The 24,199-nt window shown below is 44.1% G+C and overlaps 1 protein-coding gene across 3 annotated transcripts in view; it reads left to right on the top strand.

Moving 5' to 3' along the window:
• The window catches only part of LOC106606144 (dolichyl-diphosphooligosaccharide--protein glycosyltransferase subunit STT3B), a 94,949-nt gene that overhangs the window by 41,786 nt on the left and 28,964 nt on the right, over positions 1 to 24,199 (top strand). For 2 of the 3 annotated variants that reach the window (XR_006770039.1, XM_045719365.1), the window contains exons 2-7: positions 1,543 to 1,651; positions 3,854 to 4,141; positions 15,555 to 15,620; positions 19,350 to 19,449; positions 21,697 to 21,795; positions 22,769 to 22,915. Coding sequence is in view for 2 of the 3 variants with exons in the window: in XM_045719365.1 (XP_045575321.1) it covers positions 1,543 to 1,651; positions 3,854 to 4,141; positions 15,555 to 15,620; positions 19,350 to 19,449; positions 21,697 to 21,795; positions 22,769 to 22,915 (809 nt within the window). In the remaining variant the exon portion in view is untranslated. Of the gene's footprint in view, positions 1 to 1,542; positions 1,652 to 2,664; positions 2,698 to 3,853; positions 4,142 to 15,554; positions 15,621 to 19,349; positions 19,450 to 21,696; positions 21,796 to 22,768; positions 22,916 to 24,199 lie in introns of those variants that run through there. The other variant, XM_045719366.1, reaches the window with a different exon arrangement.

Raw genomic sequence — 24,199 nt, 5'->3', positions numbered from 1 at the left:
GTAGTAGTAGTGGTGGGGTAGTAGTGGTGTAGTGGGGTAGTAGTAGTGGTGGGGTAGTAGTGGTGTAGTGGGGTAGTAGTAGTGGTGTAGTAGTGTAGTAGTAGTGGTGTAGTGTAGTAGTGGGGTGGTAGTAGTAGTAGTGGGGTAGTAGTAGTGGTGGGGTAGTAGTAGTGGTGTAGTAGTGTAGTAGTAGTGTGGTGTAGTGGTGTAGTAGTAGTAGTGGTGGGGTAGTAGTGGTGTAGTGGGGTAGTAGTAGTGGTGTAGTAGTGTAGTAGTGTAGTGGTGTAGTGTAGTGTAGTGATGTGGCTGTGTGTGTATCTTCCATACTAACGGTGTCTCTCTGTCTCCTGTGTAGTGTAGTGGTGGTGTAGTGTAGTAGTGTAGTAGTGGTGTAGTGGTGTGGTTGTGTGTATATCTTCCATACTAACAGTGTCTCTCTGTCTCCTGTGGTGTAGTAGTAGTGTAGTAGTAGTGTAGTAGTGGTGGTGTGGTGTGGTTGTGTGTATATCTTCCATACTAACAGTGTCTCTCTGTCTCTTGTGTTGTGTAGTGGTGTAGTAGTAGTGTAGTAGTAGTGTAGTAGTAGTGTAGTGATGTGGTTGTGTGTATATCTTCCATACTAACAGTGTCTCTCTGTCTCCTGTGTTGTGTAGTGGTGTAGTAGTAGTAGTAGTGTAGTAGTAGTGTTGTGGTGTGGTTGTGTGTATAGTAGTGGTGTAGTAGTGTAGTAGTAGTGTAGTGGTGTAGTAGTAGTGTAGTAGTGGTGGTGTAGTAGTAGTGTAGTAGTAGTATAGTAGTAGTGATGTGGTTGTGTGTATATCTTCCATACTAACAGTGTCTCTCTGTCTCCTGTGTGGTGTAGTAGTGTAGTAGTAGTGGGGTAGTAGTGTAGTAGTAGTGGTGGTGTGGTTGTGTGTATATCTTCCATACTAACAGTGTCTCTCTGTCTCCTGTGTGGTGTAGTAGTGTAGTAGTAGTGGTGGTGTGGTTGTGTAGTAGTGTAGTAGTAGTGGTGGTGTAGTAGTGTAGTGGTGTAGTAGTGGTGTAGTAGTGGTGTAGTGTAGTGGTGGTGTAGTGGTGTAGTAGTGTAGTAGTAGTGGTGGTGTAGTGTAGTAGTAGTAGTGGTGTGGTTGTGTGTATATCTTCCATACTAACAGTGTCTCTCTGTCTCCTGTGTAGTGTAGTGGTGGTGTAGTAGTGTAGTAGTAGTAGTGTAGTAGTAGTGGTGTAGTAGTGTAGTGTAGTGGTGTGGTTGTGTATATCTTCCATACTAACAGTGTCTCTCTGTCTCCTGTGTAGTGTAGTGGTGGTGTAGTAGTGTAGTAGTAGTAGTGTAGTAGTAGTGGTGTAGTAGTGTAGTGTAGTGGTGTGGTTGTGTATATCTTCCATACTAACAGTGTCTCTCTGTCTCCTGTGTAGTGTAGTGGTGGTGTAGTAGTGTAGTAGTAGTAGTGTAGTAGTAGTGGTGTAGTAGTGTAGTGTAGTGGTGTGGTTGTGTATATCTTCCATACTAACAGTGTCTCTCTGTCTCCTGTGTTTCAGGTTCAACTACAGATCTACTCACCATCTGACCATCAACGGCTTCTATGACTTCCTCAACTGGTTCGATGACAGGGCCTGGTACCCACTGGGCAGGATAGTGGGGGGCACGGTGAGTGTGGGCCTGGTACCCACTGGGCAGGATAGTGGGGGGCACGGTGAGTGTGGGCCTGGTACCCACTGGGCAGGATAGTGGGGGCACGGTGAGTGTGGGCCTGGTACCCACTGGGCAGGATAGTGGGGGCTCGGTGAGTGTGGGCCTGGTACCCACTGGGCAGGATAGTGGGGGGCACGGTAAGTGTGGGCCTGGTACCCACTGGGCAGGATAGTGGGGGGCACGGTGAGTGTCGGCCTGGTACCCACTGGGCAGGATAGTGGGGGCACGGTGAGTGTGGGCCTGGTACCCACTGGGCAGGATAGTGGGGGGCACGGTGAGTGTGGGCCTGGTACCCACTGGGCAGGATAGTGGGGGCTCGGTGAGTGTGGGCCTGGTACCCACTGGGCAGGATAGTGGGGGCACGGTGAGTGTGGGCCTGGTACCCACTGGGCAGGATAGTGGGGGCACGGTGAGTGTCGGCCTGGTACCCACTGGGCAGGATAGTGGGGGCACGGTGAGTGTGGGCCTGGTACCCACTGGGCAGGATAGTGGGGGGCACGGTGAGTGTGGGCCTGGTACCCACTGGGCAGGATAGTGGGGGGCACGGTGAGTGTGGGCCTGGTACCCACTGGGCAGGATAGTGGGGGCACGGTGAGTGTGGGACTGGTACCCACTGGGCAGGATAGTGGGGGGCACGGTGAGTGTGGGCCTGGTACCCACTGGGCAGGATAGTGGGGGGCTCGGTGAGTGTGGGCCTGGTACCCACTGGGCAGGATAGTGGGGGCACGGTGAGTGTGGGCCTGGTACCCACTGGGCAGGATAGTAGGGGGCACGGTGAGTGTGGGCCTGGTACCCACTGGGCAGGATAGTGGGGGGCACGGTGAGTGTGGGCCTGGTACCCACTGGGCAGGATAGTGGGGGCACGGTGAGTGTGGGCCTGGTACCCACTGGGCAGGATAGTGGGGGCACGGTGAGTGTGGGCCTGGTACCCACTGGGCAGGATAGTGGGGGCACGGTGAGTGTGGGCCTGGTACCCACTGGGCAGGATAGTGGGGGGCACGGTGAGTGTGTTGTGAGTGTGGGCCTGGTACCCACTATGCATTGTGAGTGGATGGATTAGGAGAGGAAAGTAGCTCTCTGTTTCTCTCTCTCTGTTTCTCTCTCTCTGTTGTTAGCTCTCTCTCTCTCTCTCTCTCTCTCTCTCTCCAGGTTTACCCAGGTCTGATGGTAACAGCTGGTCTCTCTCTCTCTCTCTCCAGGTTTACCCAGGTCTGATGGTAACAGCTGGTCTCTCTCTCTCTCTCTCCAGGTTTACCCAGGTCTGATGGTAACACCAGGTCTCTCTCTCTCTCTCTCCAGGTTTACCCAGGTCTGATGGTAACAGCTGGTCTCTCTCTCTCTCTCTCCAGGTGTACCCAGGTCTGATGGTAACAGCTGGTCTCTCTCTCTCTCCAGGTTTACCCAGGTCTGATGGTAACAGCAGGTCTCTCTCTCTCTCTCCAGGTTTACCCAGTTCTGATGGTAACAGCTGGTCTCTCTCTCTCTCTCTCTCTCTCTCTCTCTCTCAGGTTTACCCAGTTCTGATGGTAACAGCAGGTCTCTCTCTCTCTCTCTCTCTCTCTCTCTCTCCAGGTTTACCCAGGTCTGATGGTAACAGCAGGTCTCTCTCTCTCTCTCTCTCTCTCTCCAGGTTTACCCAGGTCTGATGGTAACAGCTGGTCTCTCTCTCTCTCTCTCCTCTCCAGGTTTACCCAGGTCTGATGGTAACAGCTGGTCTCTCTCTCTCTCTCTCTCTCTCTCTCTCCAGGTTTACCCAGGTCTGATGGTAACAGCAGGTCTCTCTCTCTCTCTCTCTCTCTCCAGGTTTACCCAGGTCTGATGGTAACAGCTGGTCTCTCTCTCTCTCTCTCTCTCGCTCTCTCTCTCTCCAGGTTTACCCAGGTCTGATGGTAACAGCAGGTCTCTCTCTCTCTCTCTCTCTCTCTCCAGGTTTACCCAGGTCTGATGGTAACAGCAGGTCTCTCTCTCTCTCTCCAGGTCTGATGGTAACAGCTGGTCTCTCTCTCTCCAGGTTTACCCAGGTCTGATGGTAACAGCTGGTCTCTCTCTCTCTCTCCAGGTTTACCCAGGTCTGATGGTAACAGCAGGTCTCTCTCTCTCTCTCTCCAGGTTTACCCAGGTCTGATGGTAACAGCTGGTCTCTCTCTCTCTCTCCAGGTTTACCCAGGTCTGATGGTAACAGCTGGTCTCATCCACTATGTTCTAAACCTGCTCCACATCACGGTGCACATCCGAGACGTGTGTGTGTTCCTGGCGCCCGTCTTCAGCGGCCTCACGTCCATCGCCACCTTCCTGCTGACCCGCGAGCTCTGGAACCAGGGGGCGGGGCTTCTGGCGGCGTGCTTCATCGCTATTGTCCCTGGTTACATCTCCCGCTCTGTGGCGGGCTCCTTCGACAATGAGGGCATCGCCATCTTTGCCCTCCAGTTTACCTACTATCTATGGGTTAGTAGAGACACACCCTCCAGTTTACATATTATCTATGGGTTAGTAGAGACACACCCTCCAGTTTACATATTATCTATGGGTTAGTAGAGACACACCCTCCAGTTTACCTACTATCTATGGGTTAGTGGAGACACCCTCCAGTTTACATATTATCTATGGGTTAGTGGAGAGATACCCTCCAGTTTACATATTATCTATGGGTTAGTGGAGACACACCCTCCAGTTTACATATTATCTATGGGTTAGTGGAGACACACCCTCCAGTTTACATATTATCTATGGGTTAGTGGAGACACACCCTCCAGTTTACATATTATCTATGGGTTAGTGGAGACGCACCCTCCAGTTTACATATTATCTATGGGTTAGTGGAGAGATACCCTCCAGTTTACATATTATCTATGGGTTAGTGGAGACACACCCTCCAGTTTACATATTATCTATGGGTTAGTGGAGACACACCCTCCAGTTTACATATTATCTATGGGTTAGTGGAGACACACCCTCCAGTTTACATATTATCTATGGGTTAGTGGAGACACACCCTCCAGTTTACATATTATCTATGGGTTAGTAGAAACACACCCTCCAGTTTACATATTATCTATGGGTTAGTGGAGACACACCCTCCAGTTTACATATTATCTATGGGTTAGTGGAGACACACCCTCCAGTTTACATATTATCTATGGGTTAGTGGAGACACACCCTCCAGTTTACATATTATCTATGGGTTAGTGGAGACACCCTCCAGTTTACATATTATCTATGGGTTAGTGGAGATGCCCTCCAGTTTACATATTATCTATGGGTTAGTGGAGATACCCTCCAGTTTACATATTATCTATGGGTTAGTGGAGATACCCTCCAGTTTACATATTATCTATGGGTTAGTGGAGATACCCTCCAGTTTACATATTATCTATGGGTTAGTGGAGATACCCTCCAGTTTACATATTATCTATGGGTTAGTGGAGATACCCTCCAGTTTACATATTATCTATGGGTTAGTGGAGATACCCTCCAGTTTACATATTATCTATGGGTTAGTGGAGATACCCTCCAGTTTACATATTATCTATGGGTTAGTGGAGATACCCTCCAGTTTACATATTATCTATGGGTTAGTGGAGACACACCCTCCAGTTTACATATTATCTTTGGGTTAGTAGAGACACACCCTCCAGTTTACATATTATCTTTGGGTTAGTAGAGACACACCCTCCAGTTTACATATTATCTTTGGGTTAGTAGAGACACACCCTCCAGTTTACCTACTATCTATGGGTTAGTGGAGACACCCTCCAGTTTAAATATTATCTATGGGTTAGTGGAGATACCCTCCAGTTTACATATTATCTATGGGTTAGTAGAGACGCACCCTCCAGTTTACATATTATCTATGGGTTAGTAGAGCCGCACCCTCCAGTTTACATATTATCTATGGGTTAGTAGAGACGCACCCTCCAGTTTACATATTATCTATGGGTTAGTAGAGACGCACCCTCCAGTTTACATATTATCTATGGGTTAGTGGAGACGCACCCTCCAGTTTACATATTATCTATGGGTTAGTGGAGACGCACCCTCCAGTTTACATATTATCTATGGGTTAGTGGAGACGCACCCTCCAGTTTACATATTATCTATGGGTTAGTGGAGACGCACCCTCCAGTTTACATATTGTCTATGGGTTAGTGGAGACACAGCCTCCAGTTTACATATTGTCTATGGGTTAGTGGAGACACACCCTCCAGTTTACATATTATCTATGGGTTAGTAGAGACACACCCTCTAGTTTACATATTATCTATGGGTTAGTGGAGACACACCCTCCAGTTTACATATTGTCTATGGGTTAGTGGAGACACACCCTCCAGTTTACATATTGTCTATGGGTTAGTGGAGACACACCCTCCAGTTTACATATTATCTATGGGTTAGTAGAGATACCCTCCAGTTTACATATTATCTATGGGTTAGTGGAAACACACCCTCCAGTTTACATATTATCTATGGGTTAGTGGAAACACACCCTCCAGTTTACATATTATCTATGGGTTAGTAGAGATACCCTCCAGTTTACATATTATCTATGGGTTAGTGGAGACACACCCTCCAGTTTACATATTATCTATGGGTTAGTGGAGACACACCCTCCAGTTTACATATTGTCTATGGGTTAGTGGAGACACACCCTCCAGTTTACATATTATCTATGGGTTAGTAGAGACACACCCTCCAGTTTACATATTATCTATGGGTTAGTGGAGACACACCCTCCAGTTTACATATTGTCTATGGGTTAGTGGAGACACACCCTCCAGTTTACATATTGTCTATGGGTTAGTGGAGACACACCCTCCAGTTTACATATTATCTATGGGTTAGTAGAGATACCCTCCAGTTTACATATTATCTATGGGTTAGTGGAGACACACCCTCCAGTTTACATATTATCTATGGGTTAGTAGAGATACCCTCCAGTTTACATATTATCTATGGGTTAGTGGAGACACACCCTCCAGTTTACATATTATCTATGGGTTAGTGGAGACACACCCTCCAGTTTACATATTATCTATGGGTTAGTGGAGATACCCTCCAGTTTACATATTATCTATGGGTTAGTAGAGATACCCTCCAGTTTACATATTATCTATGGGTTAGTGGAGACACACCCTCCAGTTTACATATTATCTATGGGTTAGTGGAGATACCCTCCAGTTTACATATTATCTATGGGTTAGTGGAGACACACCCTCCAGTTTACATATTATCTTTGGGTTAGTAGAGACACACCCTCCAGTTTACATATTATCTTTGGGTTAGTAGAGACACACCCTCCAGTTTACATATTATCTTTGGGTTAGTAGAGACACACCCTCCAGTTTACATATTATCTTTGGGTTAGTAGAGACACACCCTCCAGTTTACCTACTATCTATGGGTTAGTGGAGACACCCTCCAGTTTAAATATTATCTATGGGTTAGTGGAGATACCCTCCAGTTTAAATATTATCTATGGGTTAGTGGAGATACCCTCCAGTTTACATATTATCTATGGGTTAGTAGAGACGCACCCTCCAGTTTACATATTATCTATGGGTTAGTAGAGACGCACCCTCCAGTTTACATATTATCTATGGGTTAGTAGAGACGCACCCTCCAGTTTACATATTATCTATGGGTTAGTGGAGACGCACCCTCCAGTTTACATATTATCTATGGGTTAGTGGAGACGCACCCTCCAGTTTACATATTATCTATGGGTTAGTGGAGACGCACCCTCCAGTTTACATATTATCTATGGGTTAGTGGAGACACAGCCTCCAGTTTACATATTGTCTATGGGTTAGTGGAGACACACCCTCCAGTTTACATATTATCTATGGGTTAGTAGAGACACACCCTCTAGTTTACATATTATCTATGGGTTAGTGGAGACACACCCTCCAGTTTACATATTGTCTATGGGTTAGTGGAGACACACCCTCCAGTTTACATATTGTCTATGGGTTAGTGGAGACACACCCTCCAGTTTACATATTATCTATGGGTTAGTAGAGATACCCTCCAGTTTACATATTATCTATGGGTTAGTGGAAACACACCCTCCAGTTTACATATTATCTATGGGTTAGTAGAGATACCCTCCAGTTTACATATTATCTATGGGTTAGTGGAGACACACCCTCCAGTTTACATATTATCTATGGGTTAGTGGAGACACACCCTCCAGTTTACATATTGTCTATGGGTTAGTGGAGACACACCCTCCAGTTTACATATTATCTATGGGTTAGTAGAGACACACCCTCCAGTTTACATATTATCTATGGGTTAGTGGAGACACACCCTCCAGTTTACATATTGTCTATGGGTTAGTGGAGACACACCCTCCAGTTTACATATTGTCTATGGGTTAGTGGAGACACACCCTCCAGTTTACATATTATCTATGGGTTAGTAGAGATACACCTCCAGTTTACATATTATCTATGGGTTAGTGGAGACACACCCTCCAGTTTACATATTATCTATGGGTTAGTAGAGACACCCTCCAGTTTACATATTATCTATGGGTTAGTGGAGACACACCCTCCAGTTTACATATTATCTATGGGTTAGTGGAGACACCCCTCCAGTTTACATATTATCTATGGGTTAGTGGAGATACACCTCCAGTTTACATATTATCTATGGGTTAGTAGAGATACCCTCCAGTTTACATATTATCTATGGGTTAGTAGAGACACCCTCCAGTTTACATATTATCTATGGGTTAGTGGAGACACACCCTCCAGTTTACATATTATCTATGGGTTAGTGGAGATACCCTCCAGTTTACATATTATCTATGGGTTAGTAGAGATACCCTCCAGTTTACATATTATCTATGGGTTAGTGGAGACACACCCTCCAGTTTACATATTATCTATGGGTTAGTGGAAACACAGCAATGCAACAGAACAAACTCTTGGGATTTTCTCTAAAATCCCCAAAAGTCCTTCCCAAGAAAATTGGTAATATATCAGTATTCCTGTTCAAATCGGAAATGCTATTTAAAAGCATATAATACCAGCGACAACAATCTGACGTGATTCTACCACTGAAATGGAGAAAATATGGACAGGAATGTAATGGTTTCTTGTTGTATTTGTCACAGTTGAATCAACTCAAAGTTCTGTCAGTCACCACACTACACTAGCCTGGTTTAAATGTAGGCATCAAATATTGAGTTTATTGGCCACACTTCTTAAGTGATGTAGCCTGGTTTAAATATAGGCATCAAATATTGAGGTTATTAGCCTAGCGTTGTGATGTCTGATCTAATGTATGAATGAAGCCAGAGTGTTAATATATCACTTTCATCAAATCACATTTTATTGGTCCATACACATATTTAACAGATGTTATTGGTCCATACACATATTTAACAGATGTTATTGGTCCATACACATATTTAACAGATGTTATTGGTCCATACACATATTTAACAGATGTTATTGGTCCATACACATATTTAACAGATGTTATTGGTCCATAAACATATTTAACAGATGTTATTGGTCACACTATTTAACAGATGTTATTGGTCCATACACATATTTAACAGATGCTATTGGTCCATACACATATTTAGCAGATGTTATTGGTCACATATTTACTTTCACATATTTAACAGATGTTATTGGTCCATACACATATTTAACAGATGTTATTGGTCCTACACATATTTAACAGATGTTATTGGTCCATACACATATTTAACAGATGCTATTGGTCCATACACATATTTAACAGATGTTATTGGTCCAACACATATTTAACAGATGTTATTGGTCCATACACATATTTAACAGATGTTATTGGTCCATACACATATTTAACAGATGTTATTGGTCCATACACATATTTAACAGATGTTATTGGTCCATACACATATTTAACAGATGTTATTGGTCCATACACATATTTAACAGATGTTATTGGTCCATACACATATTTAACAGATGTTATTGGTCACATGTTTAGCAGATGTTATTGGTCACATATTTAACAGATGTTATTGGTCCATGCACATATTTAACAGATGTTATTGGTCACATATTTAACAGATGTTATTGGTCCATACACATATTTAACAGATGTTATTGGTCCATACACATATTTAACAGATGTTATTGGTCCATACACATATTTAGCAGATGGTATTGGTCCATACACATATTTAGCAGATGTTATTGATCCATACACATATTTAACTGATGTTATTGTGGGTGTAGTAAAATGCTTGTGTTCCTAGTGATTCTAAAAGTAAAAGAATGGTATTAAGAAATGTATAAATATTAGGACGAGCAATGTCAGAGTGGCATTGACTAAATACAGTAGAATAGAATGCAGTATATACATATGAGATGAGTAAAGCAGTATGTAAACATTATTAAAGCGACTAGTGATCCATTTATTAAAGTGGAAAGCGATTCCATGTCTATGTATATAGGGCAGCAGCCTCTAAGGTACAGGGTTGTGTAACTGGGTGGTAGCCGGCTAGTGATGGATATTTAACAGTCTGATGGCCTTGAGATAGAAGCTGTTTTTCAGTCTCTCTGTCCCAGCTTTGATGCACCTGTACTGACCTCGCCTTCAGGATGATAGCGGGGTGAACAGGCGATGGCTCGGGTGGTTGTTGTCCTTGATGATCTTTTTGCCTTCCTGTGACGTCGGGTGGTGTAGGTGTCCTGGAGGGCAGGTAGTTTGCCCCCGGTGATGTGTTGTGCAGACCTCACCACCCTCTGGAGGGCCTTACGGTTATGGGCGGAGCAGCTGCCGTACCAGGCTGTGATACAGCCCGACAGGATGCTCTCGATTGTGCATCTGTAAAAGTTTGTGAGTGTTTTTGGTGACAAGCCAAATTTCTTCAGCCTCCTGAGGTTGAAGAGGAGCTGCTGCGCCTTCTTCACCACACTGTCTGTGTGGGTGGACCATTTCAGTTTGTCCGTGATGTGTACGCCGAGGAACTTAAAACTTTCCACCTTCTCCACTACTGTCCCGTCGATGTAGATTTTCCTGTCACCACACTCCGAGGGCCCTCACCTCCTCCCTGTAGGCTGTCTCGTTGTTGTTGGTAATCAAGCCTACCACTGTAGTGTGCATCTACAAACTTGATGATTGAGTTGGACGTGTGCGTGGCCACGCAGTCGTGTGTGAACAGGAAGTACAGGAGGGGGCTGAGTACGCACAGATCTATTGGGGCGGTAAGCAAATTGGAGTGTGTCTAGGGTGTCAGGTAAGGTGGAGGTGATATGATCCTTGACTAGTCTCTCAAAGCACTTCATGGTGACAGAAGTGAGTGCTGCGGGGCGATAGTCATTTAGTTCAGTTATCTTTGCCTTCTTAGGTACAGGAACAATGGTGGCCATCTTGAAGCATGTGGGAACAGCAGACTGGGATAGGGATTAATTGAATATGTCTGTAAACACACCAGCCAGCTGGTCTGCACATGCTCTGAGGACGCGGCTAGGGATGCCGTCTGGGCCGACAGCCTTGTGAGGGTTAACACGTTTAAATGTCTTTCTCACGTCGGCCATGGAGAAGGTGAGCCCACAGTCCTTGGTAGCGGGCTGCGTCGGTGGCACTGTGTTATAGTCAAAGCGGGGGAAGAATGTGTTTAGCTTGTCCGGAAGCAAGACGTTAGTATCCATGACATGGCTGGTTTTCCCTTTGTAGGCCGTGTTGTCTGTAGACCCTGCCACATACGTCTCGTGTCTGAACAGTTGAATTGCGACTCCACTTTGTCTCTGTACCAACGTTTTGCCTGTTTTGATTGTCTTACGGAGGTAATAACTACACTGTTTGTATTCAGCCATATTCCCAGTCACGTTGCCATTGTTAAATGAGGTGGTTTGTGCTTTCAGGTTTGTGTGAATACTGCGTTATACCCATGGTTTCTGGTTTGGGTGAATACTGCCTTATACCCATGGTTTCTGGTTTGTGTGAATACTGCGTTATACCCATGGTTTCTGGTTTGGGTGAATACTGCCTTATACCCATGGTTTCTGGTTTGGGTGAATACTGCCTTATACCCATGGTTTCTGGTTTGGGTAGCTATGCAGCTATTCACACAAACATATTTAGTATTTTTGCATTAGTGCTTTCATATATATTTTTTTATTTTATTGGTCCACGAGACCCATCATTATTTTTCTTGGTAATACAGGAAGGAGCCTGGTCGGGATGTGCCGGGATACCGGTCACCGGTATTAAACACAGACACAGACACAGACACAGACACAGACACACACACACACACACACACACACACACACACACACACACACACACACACACACACACACACACACACACACACACACACACACACACACACACACACACACACACACACTCACTCTCTGCAGGATTTAATTAGTGCTTTTCCAGGGCAGATTTGGGGTCAATTCAGTTTAGGCATCAGCTCTGGGACAAGGTTACTGATCACACGTTTTCAGGCCACCAAACAACCTCTGCTACACATGCAGCTAAACATTGAACTTCCAACTACCAAAACCCTTCCATTCAGCTGTTCTATATCTGCCAGGCCGCTTCCCAGTGACCTGGATACACTTCTGTCTTTAACGAGATGGAAGTCTGACTGAGCAGCGACGGACTAACACAGACAGACAGTCATCAAAGACCTGGATACACTTCTGTCTTTAACTAGATGGAAGTCTGACTGAGCAGCAACTGACTAACACAGACAGACAGTCATCAAAGACCTGGATACACTTCTGTCTTTAACTAGATGGAAGTCTGACTGAGGAGCGACTGACTAACACAGACAGACACTGTATAGTTAATAAAGCATCTGATATCAAACTGACATCAGTTAATTAATAGATAAGAAATAAAGTTTGGCTCCAATACTGGTGTGTGTGTGTGTGTGTGTGTGTGTGTGTGTGTGTGTGTGTGTGTGTGTGTGTGTGTGTGTGTGTGTGTGTGTGTGTGTGAAGGCTGTTTTGAACTGCTGAATCCCCAGCCATCTCCCTTGCCTTAACACAGAGTAAACAGACAAACAACAAATAGGGCAAACCAACCAGTTCTCTCGTCGTTAATCCCAGCTGTACCTATCTAAGTGTTGTAACCATGGCAACATACCCCAGATACTTCCTGTTGTTGACTTTATTTAATCTGCATTAACGTCTCGCAGGCTTTTGTGGAACATTTTAATTCTCATCTGTCCAATCCTAGGTTGTAAGTCAGACTTGTTTAAGTCAAGCCTTATAAGCTCTATGTTAGCCTAATAACACACACACACACACACACACACACACACACACACTGCCTAAGATGTCTGGTTCTGTGAGCTACAGATCTCTAGTTTGAAATGAGCTAATGCTGTGTAGTGTAGCGGTCTAGCAGGTCGTTAAGGAAAAACCATGAATAATTTACTGTCCCTGTTCAATATGCAGCTGTTCTATGTCTCATTACTGTCCCTGTTCAATATGCAGCTGTTCTATGTCTCATTACTGTCCCTGTTCAATATGCAGCTGTTCTATGTCTCTACTGTTCAATATGCAGCTGTTCTATGTCTCATTACTGTCCCTGTTCAATATACAGCTGTTCTATGTCTCTACTGTTCAATATGCAGCTGTTCTATGTCTCTCTACTGTCCCTGTTCAATATGCAGCTGTTCTATGTCTCTACTGTTCAATATGCAGCTGTTCTATGTCTCTCTACTGTCCCTGTTCAATATGCAGCTGTTCTATGTCTCTACTGTTCAATATGCAGCTGTTCTATGTCTCTACTGTTCAATATGCAGCTGTTCTATGTCTCTCTACTGTCCCTGTTCAATATGCAGCTGTTCTATGTCTCTACTGTTCAATATGCAGCTGTTCTATATCTCTCTACTGTCCCTGTTCAATATGCAGCTGTTCTATGTCTCTACTGTTCAATATGCAGCTGTTCTATGTCTCTACTGTTCAATATGCAGCTGTTCTATGTCTCTACTGTTCAATATGCAGCTGTTCTATGCCTCTACTGTTCAATATGCAGCTGTTCTATGTCTCTCTACTGTCCCTGTTCAATATGCAGCTGTTCTATGTCTCTACTGTTCAATATGCAGCTGTTCTATGTCTCTCTACTGTCCCTGTTCAATAAGCAGCTGTTCTATGTCTCTCTACTGTCCCTGTTCAATATGCAGCTGTTCTATGTCTCTACTGTTCAATATGCAGCTGTTCTATGTCTCATTACTGTCCCTGTTCAATATGCAGCTGTTCTATGTCTCATTACTGTCCCTGTTCAATATGCAGCTGTTCTATGTCTCTACTGTTCAATATGCAGCTGTTCTATGTCTCATTACTGTCCCTGTTCAATATACAGCTGTTCTATGTCTCTACTGTTCAATATGCAGCTGTTCTATGTCTCTCTACTGTCCCTGTTCAATATGCAGCTGTTCTATGTCTCTACTGTTCAATATGCAGCTGTTCTATGTCTCTCTACTGTCCCTGTTCAATATGCAGCTGTTCTATGTCTCTACTGTTCAATATGCAGCTGTTCTATGTCTCTACTGTTCAATATGCAGCTGTTCTATGTCTCTCTACTGTCCCTGTTCAATATGCAGCTGTTCTATGTCTCTACTGTTCAATATGCAGCTGTTCTATGTCTCTCTACTGTCCCTGTTCAATATGCAGCTGTTCTATGTCTCATTACTGTCCCTGTTCAATATGCAGCTGTTCTATGCCTCTACTGTTCAATATGCAGCTGTTCTATGTCTCTACTGTCCCTGTTCAATATGCAGCTGTTCTATGTCTCTACTGTTCAATATGCAGCTGTTCTATGTCTCTACTGTTCAATATGCAGCTGTTCTATGTCTCTACTGTTCAATATGCAGCTGTTCTATGTCTCTACTATCCCTGTTCAATATGCAGCTGTTCTGTCTCTACTGTCCCTGTTCAATATGCAGCTGTTCTATGTCTCTACTGTTCAATATGCAGCTGTTCTATGTCTCTACTGTTCAATATGCAGCTGTTCTATGTCTCTCTACTGCCCCTGTTCAATATGCAGCTGTTCTATGTCTCTACTGTTCAATATGCAGCTGTTCTATGTCTCTCTACTGTCCCTGTTCAATATGCAGCTGTTCTGTCTCTACTGTTCAATATGCAGCTGTTCTATGTCTCTACTGTTCAATATGCAGCTGTTCTATGTCTCTACTGTTCAATATGCAGCTGTTCTATGTCTCTACTGTTCAATATGCAGCTGTTCTATGTCTCTACTGTTCAATATGCAGCTGTTCTATGTCTCTACTGTCCCTGTTCAATATGCAGCTGTTCTATGTCTCTACTGTTCAATATGCATCTGTTCTGTCTCTCTACTGCCCCTGTTCAATATGCAGCTGTTCTATGTCTCTACTGTTCAATATGCAGCTGTTCTATGTCTCTCTACTGTCCCTGTTCAATATGCAGCTGTTCTATGTCTCTACTGTTCAATATGCTGCTGTTCTATGTCTCTCTACTGTCCCTGTTCAATATGCAGCTGTTCTATGTCTCTACTGTTCAATATGCAGCTGTTCTATGTCTCATTACTGTCCCTGTTCAATATGCAGCTGTTCTATGCCTCTTTTGTAAGCCTTACTTCTGTCGGAAGGTAAAACATTTAGTTTTTCACCGTGTGCATCTGAAATGGTTTCCTATTCCCTATATGAGTTCACTACTTTGATCAGAGACGGGGGGGGGGCATAGGGCTCTGGTTAGATGTAGTACACTACAGGGATAGGGTGCTATTTGGGATACACCCTGTGTATTTTACTGCTGCTTTCTCTGGCACCATATTACTGGGATGTTTCAACGCAACGTTTGAATAAAATGTGTAACAATATGAACCGTTTCCTCTCCTCTCTGTCTGTTAGGTGAAATCAGTGAAGACTGGATCAGTGTTCTGGGCCATAGGCTGCTGCCTCTCATACTTCTACATGGTGAGACACACACATACACACTCTCTCTCTCTCTCTCTCTCTCTCTCTCTCTCTCTCTTCTCTCCTCTCTCTCACACACACAGAGACGCACACACTGAGCACACGCGCTGCCTGAATGTTGTTTTCAGTACAGTGACAGTCTTCAGGTACAGTGAACACAAAGCCAGTGAAGGCTGTTGTGTATTTCCCGTTGCACTTTGAAGAGTAGAGGGATGGCAGTCCACAACGCTGTGTCTGTAAGTCATTATAATCACAGCAAAGGTGTCCTTGTCCTTCCATTCAGTTCTGTACAGCAGCTGGCATCTCATCAATGAAATATGTAAAGTAAATACAGGAACAAACATCCATCATCATGCCTTAGCCCCTCAGGGAAAGCACAGTGATACACTGAGACTCTCTTAAATCCTGAGGGAACTGTAATCACTCTGTTTTAAATCCTGAGGGAACTGTAATCACTCCTTTAAATCCTGAGGGAACTGTAATCACTCCTTTAAATCCTGAGGGAACTGTAATCACTCCTTTAAATCCTGAGGGAACTGTAATCACTCCTTTAAATCCTGAGGGAACTGTAATCACTCTGTTTAAATCCTGAGGGAACTGTAATCACTCCTTTAAATCCTGAGGGAACTGTAATCACTCTGTTTTAAATCCTGAGGGAACTGTAATCACTCTCTCTTAAATCCTGAGGGAACTGTAATCACTCTGTTTTAAATCCTGAGGGAACTGTAATCACTCTGTTTTAAATCCTGAGGGAACTGTAATCACTCTGTTTTAAATCCTGAGGGAACTGTAATCACTCTGTTTTAAATCCCGAGGGAACTGTAATCACTCCTTTAAATCCTGAGGGAACTGTAATCACTCTGTTTTAAATCCTGAGGGAACTGTAATCACTCTGTTTTAAATCCCGAGGGAACTGTAATCACTCCTTTAAATCCTGAGGGAACTGTAATCACTCTGTTTAAATCCTGAGGGAACTGTAATCACTCTGTTTTAAATCCTGAGGGAACTGTAATCACTCCTTTAAATCCTGAGGGAACTGTAATCACTCTGTTTTAAATCCTGAGGGAACTGTAATCACTCCTTTAAATCCTGAGGGAACTGTAATCACTCTGTTTTAAATCCTGAGGGAACTGTAATCACTCTGTTTTAAATCCTGAGGGAACTGTAATCACTCCTTTAAATCCTGAGGGAACTGTAATCACTCCTTTAAATCCTGAGGGAACTGTAATCACTCTGTTTTAAATCCTGAGGGAACTGTAATCACTCTGTTTAAATCCTGAGGGAACTGTAATCACTCTCTCTTAAATCCTGAGAGAACTGTAATCACTCTCTCTTAAATCCTGAGGGAACTGTAATCACTCTGTTTAAATCCTGAGGGAACTGTAATCACTCTGTTTTAAATCCTGAGGGAACTGTAATCACTCCTTTAAATCCTGAGGGAACTGTAATCACTCCTTTAAATCCTGAGGGAACTGTAATCACTCCTTTAAATCCTGAGGGAACTGTAATCACTCCTTTAAATCCTGAGGGAACTGTAATCACTCCTTTAAATCCTGAGGGAACTGTAATCACTCTGTTTTAAATCCTGAGGGAACTGTAATCACTCTGTTTTAAATCCTGAAGGAACTGTAATCACTCTGTTTTAAATCCTGAAGGAACTGTAATCACTCCTTTAAATCCTGAGGGAACTGTAATCACTCCTTTAAATCCTGAGGGAACTGTAATCACTCTGTTTTAAATCCTGAAGGAACTGTAATCACTCTGTTTTAAATCCTGAGGGAACTGTAATCACTCCTTTAAATCCTGAGGGAACTGTAATCACTCTGTTTAAATCCTAAGGGAACTGTAATCACTCTGTTTAAATCCTGAGGGAACTGTAATCACTCCTTTAAATCCTGAGGGAACTGTAATCACTCCTTTAAATCCTGAGGGAACTGTAATCACTCCTTTAAATCCTGAGGGAACTGTAATCACTCTGTTTTAAATCCTGAGAGAACTGTAATCACTCTGTTTAAATCCTGAGGGAACTGTAATCACTCTGTTTAAATCCTGAGGGACCTGTAATCACTCCTTTAAATCCTGAGGGAACTGTAATCACTCTGTTTTAAATCCTGAGAGAACTGTAATCACTCTGTTTAAATCCTGAGAGAACTGTAATCACTCTGTTTTAAATCCTGAGGGAACTGTAATCACTCTGTTTAAATCCTGAGGGAACTGTAATCACTCTGTTTTAAATCCTGAGGGAACTGTAATCACTCTGTTTTAAATCCTGAGGGAACTGTAATCACTCTGTTTTAAATCCTGAGGGAACTGTAATCACTCTGTTTTAAATCCTGAGGGAACTGTAATCACTCTGTTTTAAATCCTGAGGGAACTGTAATCACTCTGTTTTAAATCCCGAGGGAACTGTAATCACTCCTTTAAATCCTGAGGGAACTGTAATCACTCTGTTTTAAATCCTGAGGGAACTGTAATCACTCTGTTTTAAATCCCGAGGGAACTGTAATCACTCCTTTAAATCCTGAGGGAACTGTAATCACTCTGTTTAAATCCTGAGGGAACTGTAATCACTCCTTTAAATCCTGAGGGAACTGTAATCACTCTGTTTTAAATCCTGAGGGAACTGTAATCACTCCTTTAAATCCTGAGGGAACTGTAATCACTCTGTTTTAAATCCTGAGGGAACTGTAATCACTCTGTTTTAAATCCTGAGGGAACTGTAATCACTCCTTTAAATCCTGAGGGAACTGTAATCACTCCTTTAAATCCTGAGGGAACTGTAATCACTCTGTTTTAAATCCTGAGGGAACTGTAATCACTCTGTTTAAATCCTGAGGGAACTGTAATCACTCTGTTTTAAATCCTGAGGGAACTGTAATCACTCTGTTTAAATCCTGAGGGAACTGTAATCACTCTGTTTAAATCCTGAGGGAACTGTAATCACTCTGTTTTAAATCCCGAGGGAACTGTAATCACTCTGTTTAAATCCTGAGGGAACTGTAATCACTCTGTTTAAATCCTGAGGGACCTGTAATCACTCCTTTAAATCCTGAGGGAACTGTAATCACTCTGTTTAAATCCTGAGGGAACTGTAATCACTCTGTTTTAAATCCTGAGGGAACTGTAATCACTCTGTTTTAAATCCTGAGGGAACTGTAATCACTCTGTTTAAATCCTGAGGGAACTGTAATCACTCTGTTTAAATCCTGAGGGAACTGTAATCACTCTGTTTAAATCCTGAGGGAACTGTAATCACTCTGTTTAAATCCTGAGGGAACTGTAATCACTCTGTTTAAATCCTGAGGGACCTGTAATCACTCTCTTGAGGGAACAGTAATGACTCTTAAATCCTGAGGGAACAGTGTTGACTCTCAGCCTTGCTTAAAGCCATCGTCAAGTGGGCGCACTGGGCGGTCACCTGTGTTTTTGAGCAGAGGGTCACTAGTTGAAGCTGTGGTACGGACAGGGACAGGGAGGCCATACTGTTAGCAACACAGGGGTTCAAGTTACACTGTCCTTATGCTGGAGCTGTGTAGGTCAGCTCTCACTGGTGCTGGTGTGTGTGTGTGTGTGTGTGTGTGTGTGTGTGTGTGTGTGTGTGTGTGTGTGTGTGTGTGTGTGTGTGTGTGTGTGTGTGTGTGTGTGTGTGTGTGTGTGTGTGTGTGTGTGTGTGTGTGTGTGTGTGTGTGTGTGTGTGTGTGTGTGTGTGTGTGTGTGTGTGTGTTCCAGGTGTCTGCATGGGGAGGCTACGTCTTCATCATCAACCTGATTCCTCTCCATGTGTTTGTCCTGCTGCTGATGCAGCGCTACAGCAGACGAGTTTACATCGGTGAGTCCACACACACTGAGTCTGGAGGAGAGGGGAGGTGGAGGAGGAGAGGAGAGGAGAGGGGGGAGAGGGGGAGGAAAGGGGAGGAGGAGAGGAGAGGAGAGGGGGGAGATGGAGGAGAGGAGGAGGTGGGAGAGGAGAGGGGGAGGTGGAGGAGAGTAGAGGTGGAGTAGAGGAGAGGGGGAGGTGGAGGAGAGGGAGAGGAGAGGAGGAGATGGAGAGGAGGAGAACAGTAGAAGAAGAGAGGAGACAGTGGGAGGGCTGGAACAGGAAGCAGAGCTAATTGAGTTTTTTTATTAGCTCCTGAATAATCTCCCCTTCCAGACAGACAGACAGACAGACAGATCTCTGATGGATGCCTGGTCTCGCAGCTGTCCCACAGTGTTACCTCAGGGTTCTGATCAACGGTAGTGCACTATATATAGAATAGGGTGCCAGTTGGGACACACCCTGTCCTGCCCCATACGGCAATTTGGACTAACCTATTAGGTAGATGACGTAACGTTAGATTAGATGTAACTAGATTAAGGGTTTGGGTTGTTCCAGAAAGCAGCCGCAGCTGTAGAGGCCTTCATGGGCGTGGTAATTGTATACTGCGTCCCAAATAGCACCCTTCTCCCTATAGAGTGCACTACTTTTGACCAGAGCCCTATGGTCTGACAGGTACAGTTGAAGTCGGAAGTTTACATACACCTTAGCCAAATACATTTCAACTCAGTTTTTCACAATTCCTGACATTTAATCCTAGTAAAAATTCCCTGTCTTAGGTCAGTTAGGATCACCACTTTATTTTAAGAATGTGAAATGTCAGAATAATAGTAGAGAGAATGATTTATTTCAGCTTTTATTTCTTTCATCACATTCCCAGTGGGTCAGAAGTTTACACACACTCAATTAGTATTTGGTAACATTGCCTTTAAATTGTTTAACTTGGGTCAAACGTTTCGGGTAGCCTTCCACAAGCTTCTCACAATAAATTGGGTGAATTTTGGCCCATTCCTCCTGACAGAGCTGGTGTAACTGAGTCAGGTTTGTAGGCCTCCTTGCTCGCACACGCTTTTTCAGTTCTGCCCACAAATTTTCTATAGGATTGAGGTCAGGGCTTTGTGATGGCCACTCCAATATCTTGACTTTGTTGTCCTTAAGCCATTTTGCCACAACTTTGGAAGTATGCTTGGGGTCAATGTCCATTTGGAAGACCCATTTGTGACCAAGCTTTAACTTCCTGACTGATGTCTTGAGATGTTGCTTCAATATATCCACATACTTTTCTTACCTCATGATGCCATCTATTTTGTGAAGTGCACCAGTCCCTCCTGCAGCAAAGCACCCCCACAACATGATGCTGCCACCCTCGTGCTTCACGGTTGGGATGGTGTTCTTCAGCTTGCAAGCCTCCCCCTTTTTCCTCCAAACATAACGATGGTCATTATGGCCAAACAGTTCTATTTGTGTTTCATCAGACCAGAGGACATTTCTCCAAAAAGTACGATCTTTGTCCCCATGTGCAGTTGCAAACCGTAGTCTGGCTTTTTTATGGCGGTTTTTGAGCAGTGGCTTCTTCTTGCTGAGCGGCCTTTCAGGTTATGTCGATATAGGACTCGTTTTACTGTGGATATAGATACTTTTATACCTGTTTCCTCCAGCATCTTCACAAGGTCCTTTGCTGTTGTTCTGGGATTGATTTGCACTTTTCGCACCAAAGTACGTTCATCTCTAGGAGACAGAACGCGTCTCCTTCCTGAGCGGTATGACGGCTGCGTGGTCCCATGGTGTTTATACTTGCGTACTATTGTTTGTACAGATGAATGTGGTACCTTCAGGCATTTGGAAATTGCTCCCAAGGATGAACCAGACTTGTGTAGGTCTACAATTTTTTTCTGAGGTCTTGGCTGATTTCTTTTGATTTTCCCATGATGTCATGCAATGAGGCACTGAGTTTGAAGGTAGTGGTTTCTCTCTGTGAGGCTGCAGGCTTAATGGTTTCTCTCTGTGAGGCTGCAGGCTTAATGGTTTCTCTCTGTGAGGCTGCAGGCTTAATGGTTTCTGTCTGTGAGGCTGCAGGCTTAATGGTTTCTGTCTGTGGGTCTGCTGCCACCAGACAAGAGAACAAGGGATGCTATCATCCCCCAGGATAGAAATGGAGTCTGGCTCTTTCTCTGTCTTTGTCTTTCTCTGTTTGTTTGTCGTGTGTTAATGCTGTCGTGTGTTAACGCTGTCGTGTGTTAATGCTGTCTGTCTCCACAGCTTACAGTACGTTCTACATCGTTGGTCTGGTGCTCTCCATGCAGATCCCCTTTGTGGGCTTCCAGCCAATCAGGACCAGCGAACACATGGCTGCAGCAGGTAAGGACCAATCACCTGGGACAGGATGCTGCCCTTGTACAGAGTTGACTCTGGACGTTTCCTGTTATCACCCCCAGCTCCAGACAAGTGATTAGATAGATGGATAGCCATGTAATGATTATATAGGGAGACATACAGTGATACAGTGAGCTCCAAAAGTATTGGGACTGTTTTTTGGGTTGTTTTAACAGGGGAGGTTAGCATTTTTTGGGAAGGGGGGGGTATGATATTTCAGCATCTAACTTTGTCACTCATTACTCACGATTCATTCAGGATTATCCGTAAAATACATACAACAAATGTGTAAAGTCTCAAGCTTGATGTAGTCATTGTGTGCTATGAATATGGTTCCAAATAGTTCAATTTTGACTACTTTAATACACATATGTGAATTTGTCCCAATACTTTTGGTCCTGTAAAATGGGAGGACTATGTACAGAAAGTTTTTTTTTTTAAACGGTTCAGCCGATATGAAAATATCCTATTAAATCTGAGTCTGCACTTTAACCTCCTAGTCATTGTATCATTTTAAATCCAAAGTGCTGGAGTACAGAACCAAAACAACAAAAGATGGGTCACTACTGTCCCAATACTTTTGGAGCTCACTGTGTATTAGACCTTCTATAGGCATAGAGATGCATGTTGCTGTGATGGATGCTTGTTGACACCCCTCCCTCTCCCTACCTGTACAGGGGTATAATGTAAACTCTCTCTCTCATCCCCCTCTCTCTCTTTCTCTCTCCTCGCCCTTCTCTCTCTCCTCTTTCCTCTCTCCCCCTCTCTCTCTCTCCTCCCCCTCTCTCTCTCTCTCTCTCTCTCTCTCTCTCTCTCTCTCTCTCTCTCTCTCTCCTCGCCCTTCTCTCTCTCCTCTTTCCTCTCTCCCCCTCTCTCTCTCCTCCCCCCTCTCTCTCGCTCTCTCTAATCTCTCCTCGCTCTCTCTTTCTCTCCTCTCTCCTCCCCCTCTCTCTACCAGGTGTGTTTGCGTTGCTCCAGGCCTATGCCTTCCTCCAGTACCTGAAAGACAGACTGACCAGACAGGAGTTCCAGACCCTGTTCTTCCTGGGGGTCTCTCTGGCTGCTGGGGCAGTCTTCCTCACTGTTATATACCTGACTTATACAGGTAGGTCAACACAGTGCTGTTATATACCTGACTTACTGTATACAGGTACAGTGGCTTGTGAAAGTATTCACCCCCCTTGGCATTTTTCCTATTTTGTTGCCTTATAACCTGGAATTAAAATTGATTTTGGGGGGGGTTGTATCATTTGATTTACACATCATGCCTACCACTTTGAAGATGCAAAATATTTTTTATCGTGAAACAAACAAGAAATAAGACAAAAAAACCCGGAAAACTTGAGCGTGCATAACTATTCACCCCCCCAAAGTCAATACTTTGTAGAGCCACCTTTTGCAGCAATTACAGCTGCAAGTCTCTTGGGGTATGTCTCTATAAGCTTGGCACATCTAGCCACCGGGATTTTTGCTCATTCTTCAAGGCAAAACTGCTCCAGCTCCTTCAAGTTGGATGGGTTCCGCTGGTATACAGCAATCTTTAAGTGATACCACAGATTCTCAATTGGATTGAGGTCTGGGCTTTGACTAGGCCATTACAAGACATTTAAATGTTTCCCCTTAAACCACTCAAGTGTTGCTTTAGCAAGGGTCATTGCTTAGGGTCATTGTCCTGCTGGAAGGTGAACCTCCGTCCCAGTCTCAAATCTCTTGAAGACTGAAACAGGTTTCCCTCAAGAATTTCCCTGTATATAGCGTCATCTATCATTCCTTCAATTCTGACCAGTTTCCCAGTCCCTGCCGATGAAAAACATCCCCACAGCATGATGCTGCCACCACCATGCTTCACTGTGGGGATGGTGTTCTCGGGGTGATGAGAGGTGTTGGGTTTGCGCCAGACATAGCGTTTTCCTTGATGGCCAAAAAGCTGAATTTTTGTCTCATTTGACCAGAGTACCTTCTTCCATATGGTTGAGTCTCCCACATGCCTTTTGGCGAACACCAAACATGTTTGCTTATTTATTTCTGGCCACTCTTCCGTAAAGCCCAGCTCTGTGGAGTGTACGGCTTAAAGTGGTCCTATGGACAGATACTCCAATCTCCGCTGTGGAGCTTTGCAGCTCCTTCAGGGTTATCTTTGGTCTCTTTGTTGCCTCTCTGATTAATGCCCTCCTTGCCTGGTCTGTGAGTTTTGGTGGGCGGCCCTCTCTTGGCAGGTTTGTTGTGCTGCCATATTCTTTCTATTTTTTAATAATGGATTTAATGGTGCTCTGTGGGATGTTCAAAGTTTCTGATATTTTTTTATAATCAACCCTCATCTGTACTTCTCCACAACTTTGTCCCTGACCTGTTTGGAGAGCTCCTTGGTCGTCATGGTGCCGCTTGCTTG

The sequence above is a fragment of the Salmo salar genome, chromosome ssa05 (genome assembly GCF_905237065.1).
Source record: "Salmo salar chromosome ssa05, Ssal_v3.1, whole genome shotgun sequence".
NCBI classification, from domain to species: Eukaryota; Metazoa; Chordata; class Actinopteri; order Salmoniformes; family Salmonidae; genus Salmo; species Salmo salar.
This window is presented reverse-complemented; position numbering and strand designations above follow the sequence as displayed.